Source organism: Salmo trutta, chromosome 7 (assembly GCF_901001165.1).
Source record: "Salmo trutta chromosome 7, fSalTru1.1, whole genome shotgun sequence".
NCBI classification, from domain to species: domain Eukaryota; kingdom Metazoa; phylum Chordata; class Actinopteri; order Salmoniformes; family Salmonidae; genus Salmo; species Salmo trutta.
The window spans coordinates 56,738,974-56,765,143 of NC_042963.1; the positions used below are offsets into that span (position 1 = coordinate 56,738,974).

General features: G+C 41.8%; 1 protein-coding gene across 1 annotated transcript in view; it reads left to right on the forward strand.

Moving 5' to 3' along the window:
* The window catches only part of LOC115196578 (potassium voltage-gated channel subfamily C member 1), a 72,694-nt gene that overhangs the window by 16,930 nt on the left and 29,594 nt on the right, over positions 1 to 26,170 (forward strand). The window contains exons 2-4 of the mRNA XM_029757421.1: positions 8,629 to 9,613; positions 12,895 to 12,954; positions 14,381 to 14,557. Of these exons, the coding sequence (XP_029613281.1) occupies positions 8,629 to 9,613; positions 12,895 to 12,954; positions 14,381 to 14,557 (1,222 nt within the window). The remainder of the gene's footprint in view (positions 1 to 8,628; positions 9,614 to 12,894; positions 12,955 to 14,380; positions 14,558 to 26,170) is intronic.

Sequence of the window (26,170 nt, forward strand, 5' to 3'; positions counted from 1 at the left end):
GTTGTACAGCACCTGCCAAATATTTTCGGGTGAGCCTACCTATGACCACAGTGTTGGAGCAAGAGAAATATCGTGTTTAAATGTATGCTTATTTATACGAAAACACGCATGTGGTAGAGAAGCCCGAAGCGGCGGATTGGACAGTGAGGAGACAGACAGGATGTTCTGTAACCGACGCGGCGGATTGGACAGTGAGGAGACAGACAGGATGTTCTGTAACCGACGAGGCGGATTGGACAGTGAGGAGACAGACAGGATGTTCTGTAACCGAAGCGGCGGATTGGACAGTGAGGAGACAGACAGGATGTTCTGTAACCGACGCGGCGGATTGGACAGTGAGGAGACAGACAGGATGTTCTGTAACCGAAGCGGCGGATTGGACAGCGAGGAGACAGACAGGATGTTCTGTAACTGAAGCGGCGGATTGGACAGTGAGGAGACAGACAGGATGTTCTGTAACCGAAGCGGCGGATTGGACAGCGAGGAGACAGACAGGATGTTCTGTAACCGAAGCGGCGGATTGGACAGTGAGGAGACAGACAGGATGTTCTGTAACCGACGTGGCGGATTGGACAGCGAGGAGACAGACAGGATGTTCTGTAACTGAAGCGGCGGATTGGACAGTGAGGAGACAGACAGGATGTTCTGTAACCGAAGCGGCGGATTGGACAGTGAGGAGACAGACAGGATGTTCTGTAACCGAAGCGGCGGATTGGACAGTGAGGAGACAGACAGGATGTTCTGTAACCGAAGCGGCGGATTGGACAGTGAGGAGACAGACAGGATGTTCTGTAACCGAAGCGGCGGATTGGACAGTGAGGAGACAGACAGGATGTTCTGTAACCGACGAGGCGGATTGGACAGTGAGGAGACAGACAGGATGTTCTGTAACCGAAGCGGCGGATTGGACAGTGAGGAGACAGACAGGATGTTCTGTAACCGAAGCGGCGGATTGGACAGTGAGGAGACAGACAGGATGTTCTGTAACCGAAGCGGCGGATTGGACAGTGAGGAGACAGACAGGATGTTCTGTAACCGAAGCGGCGGATTGGACAGTGAGGAGACAGACAGGATGTTCTGTAACCGAAGCGGCGGATTGGACGGCGAGGAGACAGACAGGATGTTCTGGTGCTCACCTCTCTTAGAAGCTTTTATTTACAATATTAACATATGCAAGACTAATTGGTCAATACATTTTGTACAGAAAATAAACAGGACGTTGACAAAGACTTGAATAAATCTAAGATATTCTCAGTATAAACTATTCCGTCAACAACTGTTTGCCTTTATATATTATATATTATATGTTATATGTTATATATTGTGTTATATATTATATGTTATATATTATGTGTTATATATTATATGTTATATGTTATATATTGTGTTATATATTATATGTTATATATTATATGTTATATATTATATGTTATATGTTATATATTGTGTTATATACTATATGTTATATATTATGTGTTATATATTATATGTTATATATTTTATGTTATATATTATGTGTTATATATTATATGTTATATATTATTTATTATATGTTATATTATATGTTATATATTATGTGTTATATATTATGTGTTATATATTATATGTTATATATTATATGTTATATATTTTATGTTATATATTATGTTATATATTATATATTATATGTTATATATTATGTGTTATATATTATATGTTATAGAGTATAGTATATGTTATATATTATATATTATGTGTTATATATTATATGTTAAATATTATATGTTATATATTATGTGTTATATATTATATATCATATATTATATATGATATGTTATATATTATATGTTATAAATTATATTTTATATATTCTAAGTTATATGTTATATGTTAACAAAACTCAGGAATAGCTCTACTCTAGCCAACCTGTTACCTGTCCAGCCTGCTCTCTCCCAGGTAAAACTCTACTGTAGCCAACCTGTTACCTGTCCAGCCTGCTCTCTCCCAGGTAAAACTCTACTCTAGCCAACCTGTTACCTGCCCAGCCTGCTCTCTCCCAGGTAAAACTCTACTGTAGCCAACCTGTTACCTGCCCAGCCTGCTCTCTCCCAGGTAAAACTTTATTGTAGCCAACCTGTTACCTGCCCAGCCTGCTCTCTCCCAGATAAAACTCTACTGTAGCCAACCTGTTACCTGTCCAGCCTGCTCTCTCCCAGGTAAAACTCTACTGTAACCAACCTGTTACCTGCCCAGCCTGCTCTCTCCCAGGTAAAACTCTACTCTAGCCAACCTGTTACCTGCCCAGCCTGCTCTCTCCCAGGTAAAACTCTATTGTAGCCAACCTGTTACCTGCCCAGCCTGCTCTCTCCCAGGTAAAACTCTACTGTAGCCAACCTGTTACCTGCCCAGCCTGCTCTCTCCCAGGTAAAACTCTACTGTAGCCAACCTGTTACCTGTCCAGCCTGCTCTCTCCCAGGTAAAACTCTACTGTAACCAACCTGTTACCTGCCCAGCCTGCTCTCTCCCAGGTAAAACTCTACTGTAGCCAACCTGTTACCTGCCCAGCCTGCTCTCTCCCAGGTAAAACTCTACTGTAGCCAACCTGTTACCTGCCCAGCCTGCTCTCTCCCAGGTAAAACTCTACTGATCACCTAAGTACTCTTTCTACTATGTATTCTGTTTAAGGTCTGAAGATGACTGAGTGTGTGTTGCATTAACTCACTGGAGTATCAAGAACCCCTCAGCTTCAATCATACCCAGACTGGTCTCACTTAGCAACACACACACACACACACACACACACACACACACACACACACACACACACACACACACACACACACACACACACACACACACACACACACACACACACACACACACACACACACACACACACACTGTACACACACACACACTGTGCACACACTGTACACACACACACACTGTGCACACACACTGTACACACACACTGTGCACACACACACACACACACTGTGCACACACACACACACACACACACAATGTACACACACACACACCCCCCCCCTCCCAGATGTATAATTCATTCCATTAGTCTGCCTGACTGGCTGGTTGGTACAAGCATAGACATGTCTCTGTGAGTACTAGGTCTGGGTTCAAATAGGATCTGAAATCCTTCAAAAGACGTTGAGCGCTTGTTTTAGCCTGTCTGGAGTGCCAGATGGGAGGGGTTTGCACTTTTGTGACTATTCTATTAGTTCCTTTACACATACTCAATCAAGCTCGGCTAAAGTATTCTAGATTTTTTTCAAATAGTATTTGAACCCATATCTTATGGGTACAAAGGATGAATGTTTCTGTATAAGTACTACAGAGCTTCTGCAGCTCATTGTGTAAAACACCTGGCTTAGTATATATGAATGATTTTCTGTTGCTCTTGTAAGAGTTGGAATTTGTAACGGCTTGAAAAATACATTCTTAGTAGAACCTATAGCTTTGATTCTAGCTGCCTTCTTGCACGAGTGATGAACAAAACTTGGCACTTTGGTGACGTGAGACTAACTACTGTACTAGAAAACGGTTGTGACTAGATAGTGCAGGTTAGGGAGAGAATTTTAGGTAACCCCTTCTAACCTTAACCTAATTCTCCTAACCTTTTGCGTAAGTTCTACTAAGCTGGTACGAAAAAGTCATTTCTGTCAGTAGCTGTCAACACTCTAGTCAAAACCCTAGAGAACCTAAATAATTTACATAGCAGTGGGATCTCCCCACTACCCCGTCTAACAGAGTCCTTGGCGACAAGGTCGTGCTGTCAAGATGACGACTTGAGAGCTACTCTGTCTCCTATTGTATAATGCTTGTGTTTGGTTCTACTGTAACAACAACCTCTTTGTTAGTGTCCTTCTTTTCAGCAGTAGATAATAGATTTATTGACAGACCGATGAGGAGGAGACTTTTTTTCATTTTAACCAGGCAAGTCAGTTAAGAACAAATTCTTATTTACAATGACGGCCTAGAAACAGTGGGTTAACTGCCTTGTTCAGGGGGCAGAACGACAGATTTTTACCTCGTCAGCTCAGGGATTCGATCTAGCAACCTTTCGGTTACTAGCCCAACACTAACCACTAGGCTATGATGCCAGCCCATAGCAAGTGAGAAGGAGACATAGTGAGAAGGAGACATACAGTGGCAAGAAAAAGTATGTGAACCCTTTGGAATGACCTGGATTTCTGCATAAATTGGTCATAACATTTGATCTGACCTTCATCTAAGTCACAACAATAGACAAACGCAGTCTGCTTAAACTAATAACAGACTAATTATTGTATTTTTCTTGTCTATATTGAATACATCATTTAAAAATTCACAGTGTAGGTTGGAGAAAGTATGTGAATCCCTAGGCTAATGACTTCTCCAAAAGCGAATTTGATTCAGGAGTCAGTCTAACCTGGAGTCCAATCAATGAGACGAGATTGGAGATGTTGGTTAGAGCTGCCCTGTCCTATAAAAACACTCATAAAATATATGTTTGCTATTCACAAGAAGCATTGCCTGATGTGAACCATGCCTCGAACAAACGAGATCTCAGAAGACCTAAGATTAAGAATTGTTGACTTGCATAAAGCTGGAAAGGGTTACAAAAGTATCTCTAAAAGCCTTGATGTTCATCAGTCCACAGTAAGACAAATTGTCTATAAATGGAGAAAGTTCAGCACTGTTGCTACTCTCCCTAGGAGTGGCCATCCTGCAAAGATGACTGTGGACAGTTTAAACTACAGTTGAGTTATTTGGAAGGAACACACAACACTATGTGTGGAGAAAAAAAGGCACAGCACACCAACATCAAAATCTCATCCCAACTGTAAAGTATGGTGGAGGGAGCGTCATGTTTTGGGGCTGCTTTGCTGCCTCAGGGCCTGGACAGTTTGCTATCATCGACAGAAAAATGAATTCCCAAGTTCATCAAGACTTTTTGCAGGAGAATGTAAAGCTATCTGTCTGCCAATTGAAGCGCAACAGGACAATGACACGAAACACAGAAGTAAATCAACAACAGAATGGCTTCAACAGAAGAAAATACGCCTTCTGGAGTGACCCAGTCAGAGTCCTGACCTCAACCCAATTGAGATGCTGTGGCATGACCTCAAGAGAGCAGTTAACACCAGACATCCCAAGAATATTGCTTAACTGAAACAGTTTTGTAAAGAGGAATGGTCAAAAAATTCCTCCTGACCGTTGTGCAGGTCTGATCCGCAAATACAGAAAACGTCTGGTTGAGGTTATTGCTTCCAAAGGAGGGTGAACAAGTTATTAAATCCAAGGGTTCACATACTTTTCCCATCCTGCACCGTGAATGTTTACACGGTGTGTTCAATAAAGACATGAAAACATATAATTGTTTGTGTGTTATTAGTTTAAGCAAACTGTGTTTGTCTATTGTTGTGACTTAGATGAAGATCAGATCAAATTTTAGGAACAATTTATGCAGAAATCCAGGTATTTTCAAGTGGTTCACATACTTTTACTGGCCACTATAGTGAGGAGGAGACATAGTGAGGAGACATAGTGAGGAGGAGACATAGTGAGGAGGAGACATAGTGAGGAGGTGACATAGTGAGGAGGAGACATAGTGAGGAGGAGACATAGTGAGGAGGCTGGTGAGGAGGAGACAGTGAGGAGGAGACATAGTGAGGAGGAGACATAGTGAGGAGGTGACATAGTGAGGAGACATAGTGAGGAGAGATAGTGAGGAGACATAGTGAGGGGGAGACCTAGTGAGGAGTAGACATAGTGAGGAGGAGACATAGTGAGGAGGTGACATAGTGAGGAGGAGACATAGTGAGGAGGAGACATAGTGAGGAGACATAGTGAGGAGGAGACAGTGAGGAGGAGACATAGTGAGGAGGAGACATAGTGAGGAGGAGACATAGTGAGGAGGAGACATAGTGAGGAGGTGACATAGTGAGGAGGAGACATAGTGAGGAGGTGACATAGTGAGGAGGAGACATAGTGAGGAGGAGACATAGTGAGGAGGCTGGTGAGGGGAGAATGGCTCATAATAATGACTGGAATGAAGCGAATGAAATGGTATCAAACACAAGGAAACCATGTGTTTGATGTGTCAATACCGTTACATTCCAGCCGTTACCATCAGCCCGTCCTCCCGAAATGAAGGTGCCACCAGCCGCCTGTGTAGCATACAGGGATTGAACCCCGGTCTCTCCGACAAAGAGTCACATATGTAGATCAAATCAAATCAAATTTTATTGGTCACATACACATTACATTTACATTTAAGTCATTTAGCAGACGCTCTTATCCAGAGCGACTTACAAATTGGTGCATTCACCTATAATATCCAGTGGAACAACCACTTTACAATAGTGCATCTAAATCCTTTAAAGGGGGGGGGGGTTAGAAGGATTACTTTATCCTATCCCAGGTATTCCTTAAAGAGGTGGGGTTTCAGGTGTCTCCGGAAGGTGGTGATTGACTCCGCTGTCCTGGCGTCGTGAGGGAGATTGTTCCACCATTGGGGTGCCAGAGCGGCGAACAGTTTTGACTGGGCTGAGCGGGAACTGTGCTTCCTCAGAGGTAGGGAGGCGAGCAGGCCAGAGGTGGATGAACGCAGTGCCCTTGTTTGGGTGTAGGGCCTGATCACCATACACATGGTTAGCAGATGTTAATGCGAGTGTAGCGAAATGCTTGTGCTTCTAGTTCCAACCATGCAGTAATATCTAACAAGTAATCTAACAATTTCCCAACAACTACCTTATAAACACAAGTGTAAAGGAATGATTAAGAATATGTACATATAAATATATGAATGAGAGATGGCCGAACGGCATAGGCAGGATGCAGTAGAGTACAGTATATACATATGAGATTTACATTTTAGTCATTTAGCAGACGCTCTTATCCAGAGCAACTTACAGTAATGAATACATACATTTCATGCATTATTTTTTATTTTTTTTGGACTGGCCCCCCGTGGGAATTGAACCCACAACCCTGGCGTTGCAAACACCATGTTCTACCAACTGAGCCAACTGCCCTCCTTCAAGATGGAGGCGGAAGTGTTATTACCTGAACACAGCTCTGTTGATGGTCTTTTCAGTCACACTGTGTGTCTGACTGCTGTTCCTGTCACCATACATCACTGTGACCTTGGGCTCCACTGTATTGTGGAGATGGAGGGGCTATGCTACTGTAGGAGATCACTCTGCCCATACTAATTGGCTGTTTTTACCATCACAGTAAACCTCTACATCTGCGTCCCAAATGGCACCGTATTGTCTTTTATAGTTCATTACTTTTAACTAGGGCCCATCAACTAGGGCCCATCGGGGCTCCCATCAGGCTCTGGTCAAAAACAGGGGCGTATGAGCCATCTGGCAATTCTGGCAAATGTCAGATGGGGTGCACTAAGTTCGGGCTGGGGGCCCATGAACATTTTAAGATAAAAAAAAATAGATTTTTGTGCAATTTCTATATTATAATAATCTATAATGAGCCTTTGGCTGATCAGTGGGCAACGGCCGGGACCCCTACCAAGATGGGCCGACAGTGGTTTTCTGATTGGCTGAGCTGAGGTCACGCAAACTCACATTCAAAGTCAAACGCGACATCAGCAAAGAGACCTGCATTGACGCTTTCATCAGTTAGACATGGATCACGGGTCATAAAAAATGGAAAGGGTGCCTAGAAACTCAGAAAGAGCACGTTCTACATTGTCACTTCACTTAAAACGTCCTTTTTTGGGGCAGCTAAAGCCATTCCTTAATGAAAGTGTCTGCCCTGCCTCTGTTCCTGTGCCCTCGCTGGGGCCTGCTGTATTTGTATTTATTATGGATCCCCATTAGTTCCTGCCAAGGCAGCAGCTACTCTTCCTGGGGTTTATTATGGATCCCCATTAGTTCCTGCCAAGGCAGCAGCTACTCTTCCTGGGGTTTATTATGGATCCCCATTAGTTCCTGCCAAGGCAGCAGCTACTCTTCCTGGGGTTTATTATGGATTCCCATTAGTTCCTGCCAAGGCAGAAGCTACTCTTCCTGGGGTTTATTATGGATCCCCATTAGTTCCTGCCAAGGCAGCAGCTACTCTTCCTGGGGTTTATTATGGATTCCCATTAGTTCCTGCCAAGGCAGTAGCTACTCTTCCTGGGGTTTATTATGGATCCCCATTAGTTCCTGCCAAGGCAGCAGCTACTCTTCCTGGGGTTTATTATGGATCCCCATTCAGCAGCTACTCTTCCTGGGGTTTATTATGGATCCCCATTAGTTCCTGACAAGGCAGCAGCTACTCTTCCTGGGGTTTATTATGGATCCCCATTAGTTCCTGCCAAGGCAGGAGCTACTCTTCCTGTGGTTTATTATGGATCCCTATTAGTTCCTGCCAAGGCAGCAGCTACTCAGCAACTACTCAGTTTCAGAATGGGTGGCAAGAAATGTTAGTGCTAAATATTTCAAATACTAAAAGCAATGTATTTGGGACAAATCATTCACTAAACCCAAAACTCTCTCCCCTCCCCTTTCCTCTCTCCTCCCCTCTCCCTTCTCCTCCCCTCTCCTCTCTTTTACTTTCCCTATCCCACTCTCTCTCCTTTTCACTCTCGCTCTCTTTCTCTCCGTCCTCCTCTCCATTTCCCTCCCCTCTGTCCCACCACAGTGGATAGCCCTGGCCTCTCTGTTCTTCATCCTCGTGTCCATCTCCACCTTCTGTCTGGAGACCCACGAGTTCTTCAACCCCATCGTGAACCGCACCGAGCTGGAGCTGGTGGACAACGTGACGGTGGAGCATGTGTACCAGGAGACGGAGACGGTGGTCTATCTCACCTACATCGAGGGCGTCTGCGTGGTCTGGTTTACCTTTGAGTTCATGATGCGAGTCATATTCTGTCCGGACAAGATGGAGTTCATGAAGAAAGCTCTCAACGTTATCGACTTCGTGGCTATCTTACCGTTCTACCTGGAGGTCGGGCTGAGCGGACTGTCGTCTAAAGCGGCTAAGGATGTTCTGGGGTTCCTGAGGGTGGTGAGGTTTGTCAGGATCCTTCGTATCTTCAAGCTGACCCGTCACTTCGTGGGCCTGAGGGTTCTGGGTCACACGTTACGAGCTAGCACCAATGAGTTCCTCCTCCTCATCATCTTCCTCGCCCTCGGAGTCCTCATCTTCGCCACGATGATCTACTACGCCGAACGGATGGGAGCCGACCCGACCGACCCGCGCGCCAGCGAGCACACGCACTTCAAGAACATCCCCATCGGATTCTGGTGGGCCGTTGTTACCATGACGACCCTCGGTTACGGCGACATGTACCCCCAGACGTGGTCGGGTATGCTTGTCGGAGCGCTGTGCGCCCTGTCGGGTGTACTGACCATCGCCATGCCCGTCCCCGTAATCGTCAACAACTTTGGAATGTATTACTCCTTGGCCATGGCGAAGCAGAAGCTACCAAAGAAGAAGAACAAGCATATCCCGCGAGCACCCCAACCAGGATCACCCAACTACTATAAGTCCAGCATCAACTCTCCTCCAACGCCCCATAAAGCACCGCTCCTTCCTGAAAGCCCGAACTTAGTCCACCCCGTTTTGGCTCTGGCTCAAAACATTACTCTGACACACGATGACGTCTTCAAAGTAAAGTTTCCGGGTAAGAAATCTCTGTAGTCAAACTCTCCTGCAACATCCTATTGTTCAGCTGTCTCACTGTTTGTCTCACTGTTTGTCTCACTGTTTGTTTCACTGTTTGTCTCACTGTTTGTCTCACTGTTTGTCTCACTGTTTGTTTCACTGTTTGTCTCACTGTTTGTCTCACTGTTTGTCTCACTGTTTGTCTCACTGTTTGTCTGTAGACGCCCTCCCTCTACTCCCAGTGGCTCAACCAGGTAACTCGGCCACTTCTGATTGAACAAATTCATCTCTCAAAGATCAATAAAAGATCAATAAGCTGTTATGATTAGCAGGTTGAGATGTAGCCCGTGGGAGGTAGCACATAACTCACTGCCACCTTCCTAGCACTCTCACAGCCAGTCTGGCATCTGCATCACACACACACACACACACACACACACACACACACACACACACACACACACACACACACACACACACACACACACACACACACACACACACACACACACACACACACACACACACACACACACACACACACACACACACACACACACACACACACACACACACCTCTATAGTAATAATTATGTAATGAAGATTGATATATGTGTAAGGGGCATCAAGGTAATGTAAAGACATATAAAAGATTCTGTAAACTAAATACCAGTATGAAGTTAGCGATTGTTGTTGTGTAGTAATTTGGCATCAATAACAGAAATGTTGTTACTATGGTAACCACTACAGCTTTACTACAAAAGAGAAAGAGCAAGTTAAAGTGCAGTGTTTATCGATGGTATTTAATGGACTATCGCATCAAGTTAAGTACTAGACAAGCATGGCACACGTGAACTTGCGCTGCTCATTGAATGCAGGCGACTAACATGAGCTACCGAGGTACTAGGCTGCTACTTGTCAAGTCAAGTGGGTTGATGTTTTTAAGGCTAACATACTGGTCTCACATTGACACCATCCGACGTAGCATACAAAATTCACCCGCCACTACACCCACTAACCATCTGAGTCCAGACACCATCACCACCACCACTACACCCACTAACCATCTGAGTCCAGACACCATCACCACCACCACTACACCCACTAACCATCTGAGTCCAGACACCATCACCACCACTACACCCACTAACCATCTGAGTCCAGACACCATCACCACCACCACTACACCCACTAACCATCTGAGTCCAGACACCATCACCACCACTACACCCACTAACCATCTGAGTCCAGGCACCATCACCACCACCACTACACCCACTAACCATCTGAGTCCAGACACCATCACCACCGCTACACCCACTAACCATCTGAGTCCAGACACCATCACCACCACTACACCCACTAACCATCTGAGTCCAGACACCATCACCACCACTACACCCACTAACCATCTGAGTCCAGACACCATCACCACCGCTACACCCACTAACCATCTGAGTCCAGACACCATCACCACCACTACACCCACTAACCATCTGAGTCCAGACACCATCACCACCACCACTACACCCACTAACCATCTGAGTCGACACCATCACCACCACTACACCCACTAACCATCTGAGTCCAGGCACCATCACCACCACCACTACACCCACTAACCATCTGAGTCCAGACACCATCACCACCACCACTACACCCACTAACCATCTGAGTCCAGACACCATCACCACCACCACTACACCCACTAACCATCTGAGTCCAGACATCATCACCACCACTACACCCACTAACCATCTGAGTCCAGACACCATCACCACCACTACACCCACTAACCATCTGAGTCCAGGCACCATCACCACCACCACTACACCCACTAACCATCTGAGTCCAGACACCATCACCACCACTACACCCACTAACCATCTGAGTCCAGACACCATCACCACCACCACTACACCCACTAACCATCTGAGTCCAGACACCATCACCACCACCACTACACCCACTAACCATCTGAGTCCAGACACCATCACCACCACTACACCCACTAACCATCTGAGTCCAGACACCATCACCACCACCACTACACCCACTAACCATCTGAGTCGACACCATCACCACCACTACACCCACTAACCATCTGAGTCCAGACACCATCACCACCACTACACCCACTAACCATCTGAGACCAGGCACCATCACCACCACCACTACACCCACTAACCATCTGAGTCCAGACACCATCACCACCACCACTACACCCACTAACCATCTGAGTCCAGACACCATCACCACCACTACACCCACTAACCATCTGAGTCCAGACACCATCACCACCACTACACCCACTAACCATCTGAGTCCAGACACCATCACCACCACTACACCCACTAACCATCTGAGTCCAGACACCATCACCACCACCACTACACCCACTAACCATCTGAGTCCAGACACCATCACCACCACCACTACACCCACTAACCATCTGAGTCCAGACACCATCACCACCACTACACCCACTAACCATCTGAGTCCAGGCACCATCACCACCACTACTACTGTAATATCCTAGTGTAGCATGCATCAAATCCTACTGTTGACTGTCCAAAGCAGTGCTAGCCAACATGTCGAATGAATGTTTTATTATAATTGGTTTAGACAGTCAGTAATATTTGATTTGAATCATGCTGGGATATGTGCAGAATGTAACACTCGACATAAAGCTTTCGTACCCCGTCTTCTAATTGAAGGTGCTGCACCTAGAATTTCTCAGACCTTCTCCCCTATGTGGGCTCCCGAGTGGCACAGCGGTCAAAGGCACTGCGTTTCAGTGCAAGACGCGTCACTGCAGTACCTGGTTCGAATCCAGGCTGTGTCACATCCGGCCGTGATTGGGAGTCCCATGGGGCGGTGCACAATTAGCCCAGGGTCGTCCGGGGTAGGCCGTCATTGTAAATAATCATTTGTTCTTAACTGACTTGCCTAGTAAAATAAAAAAATGTGTAAACTAGGTGAATTGCAACAGCGCTATGCTCCATTCAAAATATATTTCCCCCCTCTCCCGCATCCAATTTCCCTGTAACATAAAGGAGACTCACGCTTGAGCCTTTTACATTTGGTTTTGGTTAAAAGATATTTCCACAGCGATTTAAATAGCACAATAATTCCCTCCTCTATTAAATGCTTGTTTCCTCACATAAACCGAAATAGAGTTAACAGTGTAGAATTTTAGTAACCAGGATATTATGATTTTTCTATATTGGTCACTTGACCCTACTTCCACTAGATAACACAGCCACAAAGTCATAACAGCTTTTCCATTTTGAACAACAGATGCCTCTCCGGCGGCAGAAATCAGTAGGCGAATATCACAGCCAAGCACAACACTGGCGGGTAAGTAACACTTTAAAACAATATCATTCCTCTATTACTGCAGCTATATTATGGACATTTTCTTTAAATGATGTTTTTGTTGTTGAAAAATACCTATATGTAGTTCCTTTAAGCTGGTAATGTTGTTGTTTGTTACTAAACATCATATGATTAACTTTTGCCAGACCTCAGCACTGATTAAAGGGAGGTTAGCCTCTGAGGGAATGAATGAAGTTGTATTGAATTGAATTAGATGCCCATTTATCTAATTGTTGCAGTTCTCTGCTCTGGTCTCTTGTTTGGCAGTTGGACAAGGAGCATTTCAAATCGTTTATTTGATCAGAGTGTTTGACCCTGTTGTCTGTATCTACTAGAGAAAGCATCTTCTAATTTTACTTATATGGAATCTGCTGAATCTCCTGTTCTAATTCTGTTTCTATGGAATCTCCTGTTCTAATTCTGTTTCTATGGAATCTCCTGTTCTAATTCTGTTTCTATGGAATCTACTGTTCAAATTCTGTTTCTATGGAATCTCCTGTTCTAATTATGTTTCTATGGAATCTCCTGTTCTAATTCTGTTTCTATGGAATCTCCTGTTCTAATTCTGTTTCCATGGAATCTCCTGTTCTAATTCACTTTCTATGGAATCTGCTATTCTAATTCTGTTTCTATGGAATCTCCTGTTCTAATTCTGTTTCCAAAGAATCTCCTGTTCTAATTATTTTTCTATGGAATCTCCTGTTCTAATTCCTTTTCTATGGAATCTCCTGTTCTAATTCTGTTTCTACGGAATCTCCTGTTCTAATTCTATTTCTATGGAATCTCCTGTTCTAATTCTATTTCTATTTCTATGGAAGCTTCTGTTATAATTCTAATTCTATTTCTACGGAATCTCCTGTTCTAATTCTATTTCTATGGAATCTCCTGTTCTAATTCTATTTCTATTTCTATGGAAGCTTCTGTTATAATTGTAATTCTATTTCTACGGAATCTCCTGTTCTAATTCTATTTCTACGGAATCTCCTGTTCTAATTCTATTTCTACGGAATCTCCTTTTCTAATTCTATTTGCATGGAATCTCCTGTTCTAATTCTATTTCCATGGAATCTCCTGTTCTAATTCTATTTCTATGGAATCTCCTGTTCTAATTCTATTTCTACGGAATCTCCTGTTCTAATTCTATTTCTATGGAATCTCCTTTTCTAATTCTATTTCCATGGAATCTCCTGTTCTAATTGTATTTCTATGGAATCTCCTTTTCTAATTCTATTGATATGGAATCTCTTGTTCTAATTTTATTTCAATTGAATCTCCTGTTCTAATTGTATTTCTATGGAATCTGCTGTTCTAATTCTATTTCTATGGAATCTGCTGTTCTAATTCTATTTCTATGGAATCTCCTGTTCTAATTCTATTTCTATGGAATCTCCTGTGTGTCTGTCTGAAGATTCCAAGCTGAATGGGGAGGCGGCCAACGCAGCTCTAGCCAATGAAGACTGTCCTCATATAGACCAGGCCATCTCGCCAGAGGAGATCTTCAGCTCCAGTGAGAGAGAACGGCCTTGTTGTCTCGTCACCACAGCTGCAGAACGACCCAACCACAAAGGGGGTAGAGTCAGGAGGGGTACGTACACCTACAGTAACAGCCAAACACAGTCCAACCACACAGGGGGAGGAGGGAGGAGAGTTACGTACTGTAACAGCCAAACACAGGCCGGTATTAAACGGGTTGCTTTCCCTACGACCTGATTTCTCATAATCATACATACAGTACACAATGTCAACCTGTGGGCCAACACGCACGTGCATGTGCATGTGCATATGACGCAAACACACACACACACACACACACACACACACACACACACACACACACACACACACACACCGGAAGATGTTTGGGGGTGGGGGTGCTGCACATTCTGTTAATACAGGACTAGTAAAGGCCTGTTAATACAGGACTAGTAAAGGCCTGTTAATACAGGACTAGTAAAGGCCTGTTAATACAGGACTAGTAAAGGCCTGTTAATACAGGACTAGTAAAGGCCCAGTGCACTACTTTAGTTTTAAAGTACATTTTGATTTGATTTATCAGCACCCTCAGCACTCCTACTTCCCGTGGCTACGCACACACACGCACACGCACACGCACACGCACACACACCAGGAAACCTACACAAGGTTGTTATCCAAGCCTTTGCTCTACCCCCCAACTGTCATTTTATAGATCTGACCTCTCCTCCTAACAATAGACAGCGGTCACTTTACAACGGTTTTGTCTTTCTTTTGACCAACGTGTTTTTGAAATGTCTTTGTAGATGATACTTGTAGCTACCGTAGCTCTGTAGAGAAGTGCTCTGAACTCCTTAGAACATGACGGGTCGTTAAAGACGCCCTTCCAGATCCAGCTAGTTTGGAACTTTTCCCATTGAAAAACAATATCCCAAGTAAATACAGTAATGTACACACACTTAAGCAGAATTTTTTGTTTTGTTTTTTGTTTTGTTTTATAGTTTTTTTTTTTAAGACTCATCTGCGAAAGTCTGAGTTCTAAAAATACTTCCGCAAAAATCAAGGTCTGGACATTACTGGAGAGCCCATGACATCATCAGATTGAAATAGTGCAAAGGGACTAAGGGCTGCGTCGCAAATGGCACCCTATTCCCTATATAGTGTACTACTGTTGATCAGGGCCGTATATTTGGGATAGAGTGTCATTTGAGATGCAGAAAGTACGTAAGAAGCAATGAGGAATCGGCCCAGAAGCGGCCGTCTTCCGGGAGGCCGGAACTGATTGAATCGGTCTGGAATCGGGTGTTGGACTCGACCAGGAATCAAAATTAATAACTGCCCTAGAATCGGCCCAAGTACATTGGGCCGTTTCCGTCTACCGGAATTCAGCCGACTTTGCCGGCATCTTACCAGAATCCCCCCAGAAGTGGCCCGATCCAAATTTTTATAAATGTATACAACATTACCCGATTTAGAAATGTTAAATATTACCATTATACATTTTATACATACGCTCAGGAGGCTCCACCCCCAAAGTTTTTAATGCCTATCAATTGCCTTGGACAAAGTATCAAAATACTAAAATACTACACAGTACTCTTAAAGAATTTCATTTAAATGTTAATTGTATTTTTTTGATCACAGAAACAATGAGAAAATACGGAAAAATAAATAATTAAATGTTAATTATATAAAGCAGCCCTTGTAATCATCTGCTAGAGATTAGCCCCGACCGGCCCGAGCCCCAAGTAATACATTTGGGCCGGATAACTCACACCTGACTCTCAGCCGAGTGCCACGACTCTCAGCCGGAATCGGCCCAAATCCACTGTGCTAGCTGGGTATGAGTCAGAAACATAGATTATAATGTCGAAATTGACTACAAAGTGTAAATAGGATCATTTTGGTCATAAAGTCAGTCTCGTCCAAAACTACGTTTTGTAAGTGAGTTTGTCACGACATACAGGAGGGGTGGGTATGGATTAGAATCATGTGACAAATAAAATTTGGGCGGCGCACAATTGGCCCAGAGTCCTCCGGGTTCGGCCGGGGTTAGTCCGTCATTGTAAAATAAGAATTTGTTCTTAACTGACTTGCCCTAGTTAAATAAAAAAATGTAATTAAATTGTGGCCTGGCTGTGGCCTGGCTGCTCAATGTGACTGCTAGCTTCATTGACAAACACAGAGTTGGAACTTAGCCAAATATACATTTTCTTTTTGGGGGGGGACGACGCTGATAAACAGCATTTAGCTTGTGCTTTATTTACGATAGTTTGACAGCTTGCAGATGATGTAGTTGTATAGACAGGTTATAGTTCTCAGAAATCAGTCCTGAGCACAGCCAGACTTTCCCGACTCGATAGACTGAATGCAGTGCACTGACTAGTTTTTCCAGGCACATTTTTTTAAATTGAGAAATACTGCACCACACCTTTAGCTAGGTGTAAAATTGCGCAACGATGATTTCCTCAGAAAAAAAAACTGTCTAAATGAATGACAGATTTCTTGATTTATCTTAGATGAATTCTTACTATTTTAAAGTGACTATTTTATATATATATATATACACACACACACACAACATACATAATGTACATCCTATATGTTATACAAACAAAACAACCAATTTGAGATGTTATTATATGAAATACAATGTGCTTGTGAAGAAAGTCTTGATGTATGCTTTATTTGTGTTTTACTGGCTCTATCATGTATGCAGCTACCTTGTGTGTTTGTTCTACTGATGCTATTGATGATGAACCCTGCTGATGATTAGGAATCTGATGCTATTGATGATCATCATGATGCCCTGTCTTGCTGATGGGTGTCATTAGTGTGGTGTTAGAGAGCAACACTAATAGAAGATAGCAGACTATGGCTTATGAAGTCCTATGGCTTATGAAGTCCTATGGCTTATGAAGTCCTATGGCTTATAAAGTCCTATGGCTTATAAAGTCCTGTGGCTTATGAAGTCCTATGGCTTATGACGTCCTGTGGCTTATGAAGTCCTGTGGCTTATGAAGTCTTGTGGCTTACGAAGTACTATGGCTTATGAGGGGCTATGGCTTATGAAGTCCTATGGATTATGAAGTCCTATGGCTTATGAAGTCCTATGGCTTATGAAGTCCTATGGCTTATGAAGTCCTATGGCTTATGAAGTCCTATGGCTTATAAAGTCCTATGGCTTATGAAGTCCTGTGGCTTATGAAGTCCTATGGCTTATGAGGGGCTATGTGAAGTTGCCTCATGACAGAGGGAAATGAAATGCCCATCCCTAAATTTGTAAAACAACAAACACTGTAAAAAAAATGATTATACTCATAAATGTCTGTCATTTCTTATATAATTCATGACTACGCCAACTCTAATCCAGTCTGTGTTTTAACTGGTATCTAAAAGCACAAAGCCATTGTTCTACTGGGGCTGGATCCAACAGTGACCTAACAAATCTCTTATTGCCATCGATGCCTAATGTATGCAAAACCTCAAGTTGGGGGATTCAGCCCTTGGCTCTTAGTTAAAGGGAACAGAATCCCAAAATCTACAGGGAGAAATGTAAAAAAGTGTAGCAGACTGCCAACATATTCAACCAATATACTGTAGCAGACTGCCAACATATTCAACCAATATACTGTAGCAGACTGCCAACATATTCAACCAATATACTATAGCAGACTGCCAACATATTCTCCAATATACTGTAGCAGACTGCCAACATATTCTCCAATATACTGTAGCAGACTACCAACATATTCAACCAATATACAGTAGCAGACTGCCAACATATTCTCCAATATACTATAGCAGACTGCCAACATATTCAACCAATATACTGTAGCAGACTGCCAACATATTCTCCAATATACTGTAGCAGACTGCCAACATATTCAACCAATATACTGTAGCAGACTGACAACATATTCTCCAATATACTGTAGTAGACTGCCAACATATTCTCCAATATACTGTAGCAGACTGCCAACATATTCTCCAATATACTGTAGCAGACTGCCAACATATTCTCCAATATACTGTAGCAGACTGCCAACATATTCTCCAATATACTGTAGCAGACTGCCAACATAGTGTCCAATATACTGTAGCAGACTGCCAACATATTCAACCAATATACTGTAGCAGACTGCCAACATATTCTCCAATATACTGTAGCAGACTGCCAACATATTCTCCAATATACTGTAGCAGACTGCCAACATATTCTCCAATATACTGTAGCAGACTGCCAACATATTCAACCAATATACTGTAGCAGACTGCCAACATATTCTCCAATATACTACAGCAGACTGCCAACATATTCTCCAATATACTGTAGCAGACTGCCAACATATTCTCCAATATACTGTAGCAGACTGCCAACATATTCAACCAATATACTGTAGCAGACTGCAAACACATTCTCCAATATACTGTAGCAGACTGCCAACATATTCTCCAATATACTGTAGCAGACTGACAACATATTCAACCAATATACTGTAGCAGACTGCCAACATATTCTCCAATATACTGTAGCAGACTGCCAACATATTCTCCAATATACTGTAGCAGACTGCCAACATATTCTCCAATATACTGTAGCAGACTGCCAACATATTCTCCAATATACTGTAGCAGACTGCCACATATTCAACCAATATACTGTAGCAGACTGCCAACATATTCTCCAATATACTGTAGCAGACTGCCAACATATTCAACCAATATACTGTAGCAGACTGCCAACATATTCTCCAAAATACTGTAGTAGACTGCCAACATGTTCAACCAATATACTGTAGCAGACTGCAACATATTCTCCAATATACTGTAGCAGACTGCCAACATATTCTCCAATATACTACAGCAGACTGCCAACATATTCAACCAATATACTGTAGCAGACTGCCAACATATTCAACCAATATACTGGAGCAGACTGCCAACATATTCAACCAATATACTGTAGCAGACTGCCAACATATTCTCCAATATACTGTAGCAGACTGCCAACATATTCTCCAAGAAACTGTAGCAGACTGCCAACATATTCTCCAATAAACTGTAGCAGACTGCCAACATATTCAACCAATATACTGTAGCAGACTGCCAACATATTCTCCAATATACTGTAGTAGACTGCCAACATATTCAACCAATATACTGTAGCAGACTGCCAACATATTCTCCAATATACTGTAGCAGACTGCCAACATATTCTCCAATATACTACAGCAGACTGCCAACATATTCAACCAATATACTGTAGCAGACTGCCAACATATTCAACCAATATACTGTAGCAGACTGCCAACATATTCTCCAATATACTGTAGTAGACTGCCAACATATTCTCCAATATACTGTAGCAGACTCCCAACATATTCTCCAATATACTGTAGCTGACTGCCAACATATTCAACCAATATACTGTAGCAGACTGACAACATATTCTCCAATATACTGTAGCAGACTGACAATATATTCTCCAATATAATGTTGCAGACTGCCAACATATTCTCCAATATACTGTAGCAGACTGCCAACATATTCTCCAATATACTGTAGCAGACTGCCAATATATTCTCCAATATACTGTAGCAGACTGCCAACATATTCTCCAATATACTGTAGCAAACTGCCAACATATTCTCCAATATACTGTAGAAAACTGCCAACATATTCTCCAATATACTGTAGCAGAATGCCAACATATTCAACCAATATACTGTAGCAGACTGCCAACATATTCTCCAATATACTGTAGCAGACTGCCAACATATTCTCCAATATACTGTAGCAGACTGCCAACATATTCAACCAATATACTGTAGCAGACTGCCAACATATTCTCCAATATAATGTAGCAGACTGCCAACATATTCAACAAAAATACTGTAGTAGACTGCCAACATATTCAACAAAAATACTGTAGTAGACTGCCAACATATTCTCCAATATACTGTAGCAGACTGCCAACATATTCTCCAATAAACTGAAGCAGACTGCCAACATATTCAACCAATATACTGTAGCAGACCGCCAACATATTCTCCAAAATACTGTAGTAGACTGTCAACATATTCAACCAATATACTGTAGCAGACTGCAAACATATTCTCCAATATACTGTAGCAGACTGCCAACATATTCTCCAATATACTACAGCAGACTGCCAACATATTCAACCAATATACTGTAGCAGACTGCCAACATATTCAACCAATACACTGTAGCAGACTGCCAACATATTCTCCAATATACAGTAGCAGACTGCCAACATATTCTCCAATATACTGTAGCAGACTGCCAACATATTCTCCAATATACTGTAGCAGACTGCCAACATATTCAACCAATATACTGTAGCAGACTGCCAACATATTCTCCAATATACTACAGCAGACTGCCAACATATTCAACCAATATACTGTAGCAGACTGCCAACATATTCAACCAATACACTGTAGCAGACTGCCAACATATTCTCCAATATACAGTAGCAGACTGCCAACATATTCTCCAATATACTGTAGCAGACTGCCAACATATTCTCCAATATACTGTAGCAGACTGCCAACATATTCAACCAATATACTGTAGCAGACTGCCAACATATTCTCCAATATACTACAGCAGACTGCCAACATATTCAACCAATATACTGTAGCAGACTGCCAACATATTCTCCAATATACTGTAGCAGACTGCCAACATATTCAACCAATATACTGTAGCAGACTGACAACATATTCTCCAATATACTGTAGTAGACTGCCAACATATTCTCCAATATACTGTAGCAGACTGCCAACATATTCTCCAATATACTGTAGCAGACTGCCAACATATTCTCCAATATACTGTAGCAGACTGCCAACATATTCTCCAATATACTGTAGCAGACTGCCAACATATTGTCCAATATACTGTAGCAGACTGCCAACATATTCAACCAATATACTGTAGTAGACTGCCAACATATTCTCCAATATACTGTAGCAGACTGCCAACATATTCTCCAATATACTGTAGCAGACTGCCAACATATTCTCCAATATACTGTAGCAGACTGCCAACATATTCAACCAATATACTGTAGCAGACTGCCAACATATTCTCCAATATACTACAGCAGACTGCCAACATATTCTCCAATATACTGTAGCAGACTGCCAACATATTCTCCAATATACTGTAGCAGACTGCCAACATATTCAACCAATATACTGTAGCAGACTGCCAACATATTCTCCAATATACTGTAGCAGACTGCCAACATATTCTCCAATATACTGTAGCAGACTGACAACATATTCAACCAATATACTGTAGCAGACTGCCAACATATTCTCCAATATACTGTAGCAGACTGCCAACATATTCTCCAATATACTGTAGCAGACTGCCAACATATTCTCCAATATACTGTAGCAGACTGCCAACATATTCTCCAATATACTGTAGCAGACTGCCACATATTCAACCAATATACTGTAGCAGACTGCCAACATATTCTCCAATATACTGTAGCAGACTGCCAACATATTCAACCAATATACTGTAGCAGACTGCCAACATATTCTCCAAAATACTGTAGTAAACTGCCAACATATTCAACCAATATACTGTAGCAGACTGCAACATATTCTCCAATATACTGTAGCAGACTGCCAACATATTCTCCAATATACTACAGCAGACTGCCAACATATTCAACCAATATACTGTAGCAGACTGCCAACATATTCAACCAATATACTGGAGCAGACTGCCAACATATTCAACCAATATACTGTAGCAGACTGCCAACATATTCTCCAATATACTGTAGCAGACTGCCAACATATTCTCCAAGAAACTGTAGCAGACTGCCAACATATTCTCCAATAAACTGTAGCAGACTGCCAACATATTCAACCAATATACTGTAGCAGACTGCCAACATATTCTCCAATATACTGTAGTAGACTGCCAACATATTCAACCAATATACTGTAGCAGACTGCCAACATATTCTCCAATATACTGTAGCAGACTGCCAACATATTCTCCAATATACTACAGCAGACTGCCAACATATTCAACCAATATACTGTAGCAGACTGCCAACATATTCAACCAATATACTGTAGCAGACTGCCAACATATTCTCCAATATACTGTAGTAGACTGCCAACATATTCTCCAATATACTGTAGCAGACTCCCAACATATTCTCCAATATACTGTAGCTGACTGCCAACATATTCAACCAATATACTGTAGCAGACTGACAACATATTCTCCAATATACTGTAGCAGACTGACAATATATTCTCCAATATAATGTTGCAGACTGCCAACATATTCTCCAATATACTGTAGCAGACTGCCAACATATTCTCCAATATACTGTAGCAGACTGCCAATATATTCTCCAATATACTGTAGCAGACTGCCAACATATTCTCCAATATACTGTAGCAAACTGCCAACATATTCTCCAATATACTGTAGAAAACTGCCAACATATTCTCCAATATACTGTAGCAGAATGCCAACATATTCAACCAATATACTGTAGCAGACTGCCAACATATTCTCCAATATACTGTAGCAGACTGCCAACATATTCTCCAATATACTGTAGCAGACTGCCAACATATTCAACCAATATACTGTAGCAGACTGCCAACATATTCTCCAATATAATGTAGCAGACTGCCAACATATTCAACAAAAATACTGTAGTAGACTGCCAACATATTCAACAAAAATACTGTAGTAGACTGCCAACATATTCTCCAATATACTGTAGCAGACTGCCAACATATTCTCCAATAAACTGAAGCAGACTGCCAACATATTCAACCAATATACTGTAGCAGACCGCCAACATATTCTCCAAAATACTGTAGTAGACTGTCAACATATTCAACCAATATACTGTAGCAGACTGCAAACATATTCTCCAATATACTGTAGCAGACTGCCAACATATTCTCCAATATACTACAGCAGACTGCCAACATATTCAACCAATATACTGTAGCAGACTGCCAACATATTCAACCAATACACTGTAGCAGACTGCCAACATATTCTCCAATATACAGTAGCAGACTGCCAACATATTCTCCAATATACTGTAGCAGACTGCCAACATATTCTCCAATATACTGTAGCAGACTCCCAACATATTCTCCAATATACTGTAGCAGACTGCCAACATATTCAACCAATATACTGTAGCAGACTGACAACATATTCTCCAATATACTGTAGCAGACTGACAATATATTCTCCAATATAATGTTGCAGACTGCCAACATATTCTCCAATATACTGTAGCAGACTGCCAACATATTCTCCAAAATACTGTAGCAGACTGACAATATATTCTCCAATATACTGTAGCAGACTGCCAACATATTCTCTAATATACTGTAGCAAACTGCCAACATATTCTCCAATATACTGTAGCAGACTGCCAACATATTCTACAATATACTGTAGCAGACTGCCAATATATTCTCCAATATACTGTAGCAGACTGCCAACATATTCTCCAATATACTGTAGCAAACTGCCAACATATTCTCCAATATACTGTAGAAGACTGCCAACATATTCAACAATATACTGTAGCAGAATGCCAACATATTCAACCAATATACTGTAGCAGACTGCCTACATATTCTCCAATATACTGTAGCAGACTGCAAAGATATTCTCCAATATAATGTAGCAGACTGCCAACATATTCTCCAATATACTGTAGCAGACTGCCAACATATTCTCCAATATACTGTAGCAGACTGCCAATATATTCTCCAATATACTGTAGCAGACTGCCAACATATTCTCCAATATACTGTAGCAAACTGCCAACATATTCTCCAATATACTGTAGAAGACTGCCAACATATTCTCCAATATAATGTAGCATACTGCCAACATATTCTCCAATATAATGTAGCAGACTGCCAACATATTCTCCAATATACTACAGCAGACTGCCAACATATTCTCCAATATACTGTAGCAGACTGCCAACATATTCTCCAATATACTACAGCAGACTGCCAACATATTTTCCAATATACTGTAGCAGACTGCCAACATATTCTCCAATATACTGTAGCAGACTGCCAACATATTCTCCAATATACTGTAGCAGACTGCCATCATATTCTACAATATACTGTAGCAGACTGCCAACATATTCAACCAATATACTGTAGCAGACTGCCAACATATTCTCCAATATACTATAGCAGACTGCCAACATATTCTCCAATATACTATAGCAGACTGCCAACATATTCAACCAATATACTGTAGCAGACTGCCACATATTCTCCAATATACTGTAGCAGACTGCCAAGATATTCTCCAATATACTGTAGCAGACTGCCAACATATTCTCCAATATACTGTAGTAGACTGCCAACATATTCTCCAATATAATGTAGCATACTGCCAACATATTCTCCAATATAATGTAGCAGACTGCCAACATATTCTCCAATTTACTGCAGCAGACTGCCAACATATTCAACCAATATACTGTAGCATACTGACAACATATTCTCCAATATACTGTAGCAGACTGCCAACATATTCAACCAATATACTGTAGCATACTGACAACATATTCTCCAATATACTGTAGCAGACTGCCAATATATTTTCCAATATAATGTAGCAGACTGCCAACATATTCTCCAATATACTGTAGCAGACTGCCAACATATTCTCCAATATACTGTAGCAGACTGCCAATATATTCTCCAACATACTGTAGCAGACTGCCAACATATTCTCCAATATACTGTAGCAAACTGCCAACATATTCTCCAATATACTGTAGAAGACTGCCAACATATTCAACAATATACTGTAGCAGAATGCCAACATATTCAACCAATATACTGTAGCAGACTGCCTACATATTCTCCAATATACTGTAGCAGACTGCCAAGATATTCTCCAATATACTGTAGCAGACTGCCAACATATTCTCCAATATACTGTAGTAGACTGCCAACATATTCTCCAATATAATGTAGCATACTGCAAACATATTCTCCAATATAATGTAGCAGACTGCCAACATATTCTCCAATATACTACAGCAGACTGCCAACATATTCTCCAATATACTGTAGCAGACTGGCAATATATTCTCCAATATACTGTAGCAGACTGCCATCATATTCTACAATATACTGTAGCAGACTGCCAACATATTCAACCAATATACTGTAGCAGACTGACAACATATTCTCCAATATACTATAGCAGACTGCCAACATATTCTCCAATATACTATAGCAGACTGCCAACATATTCAACCAATATACTGTAGCAGACTGCCACATATTCTCCAATATACTGTAGCAGACTGCCAAGATATTCTCCAATATACTGTAGCAGACTGCCAACATATTCTCCAATATACTGTAGTAGACTGCCAACATATTCTCCAATATAATGTAGCATACTGCCAACATATTCTCCAATATAATGTAGCAGACTGCCAACATATTCTCCAATTTACTGCAGCAGACTGCCAACATATTCAACCAATATACTGTAGCATACTGACAACATATTCTCCAATATACTGTAGCAGACTGCCAACATATTCAACCAATATACTGTAGCATACTGACAACATATTCTCCAATATACTGTAGCAGACTGCCAATATATTTTCCAATATAATGTAGCAGACTGC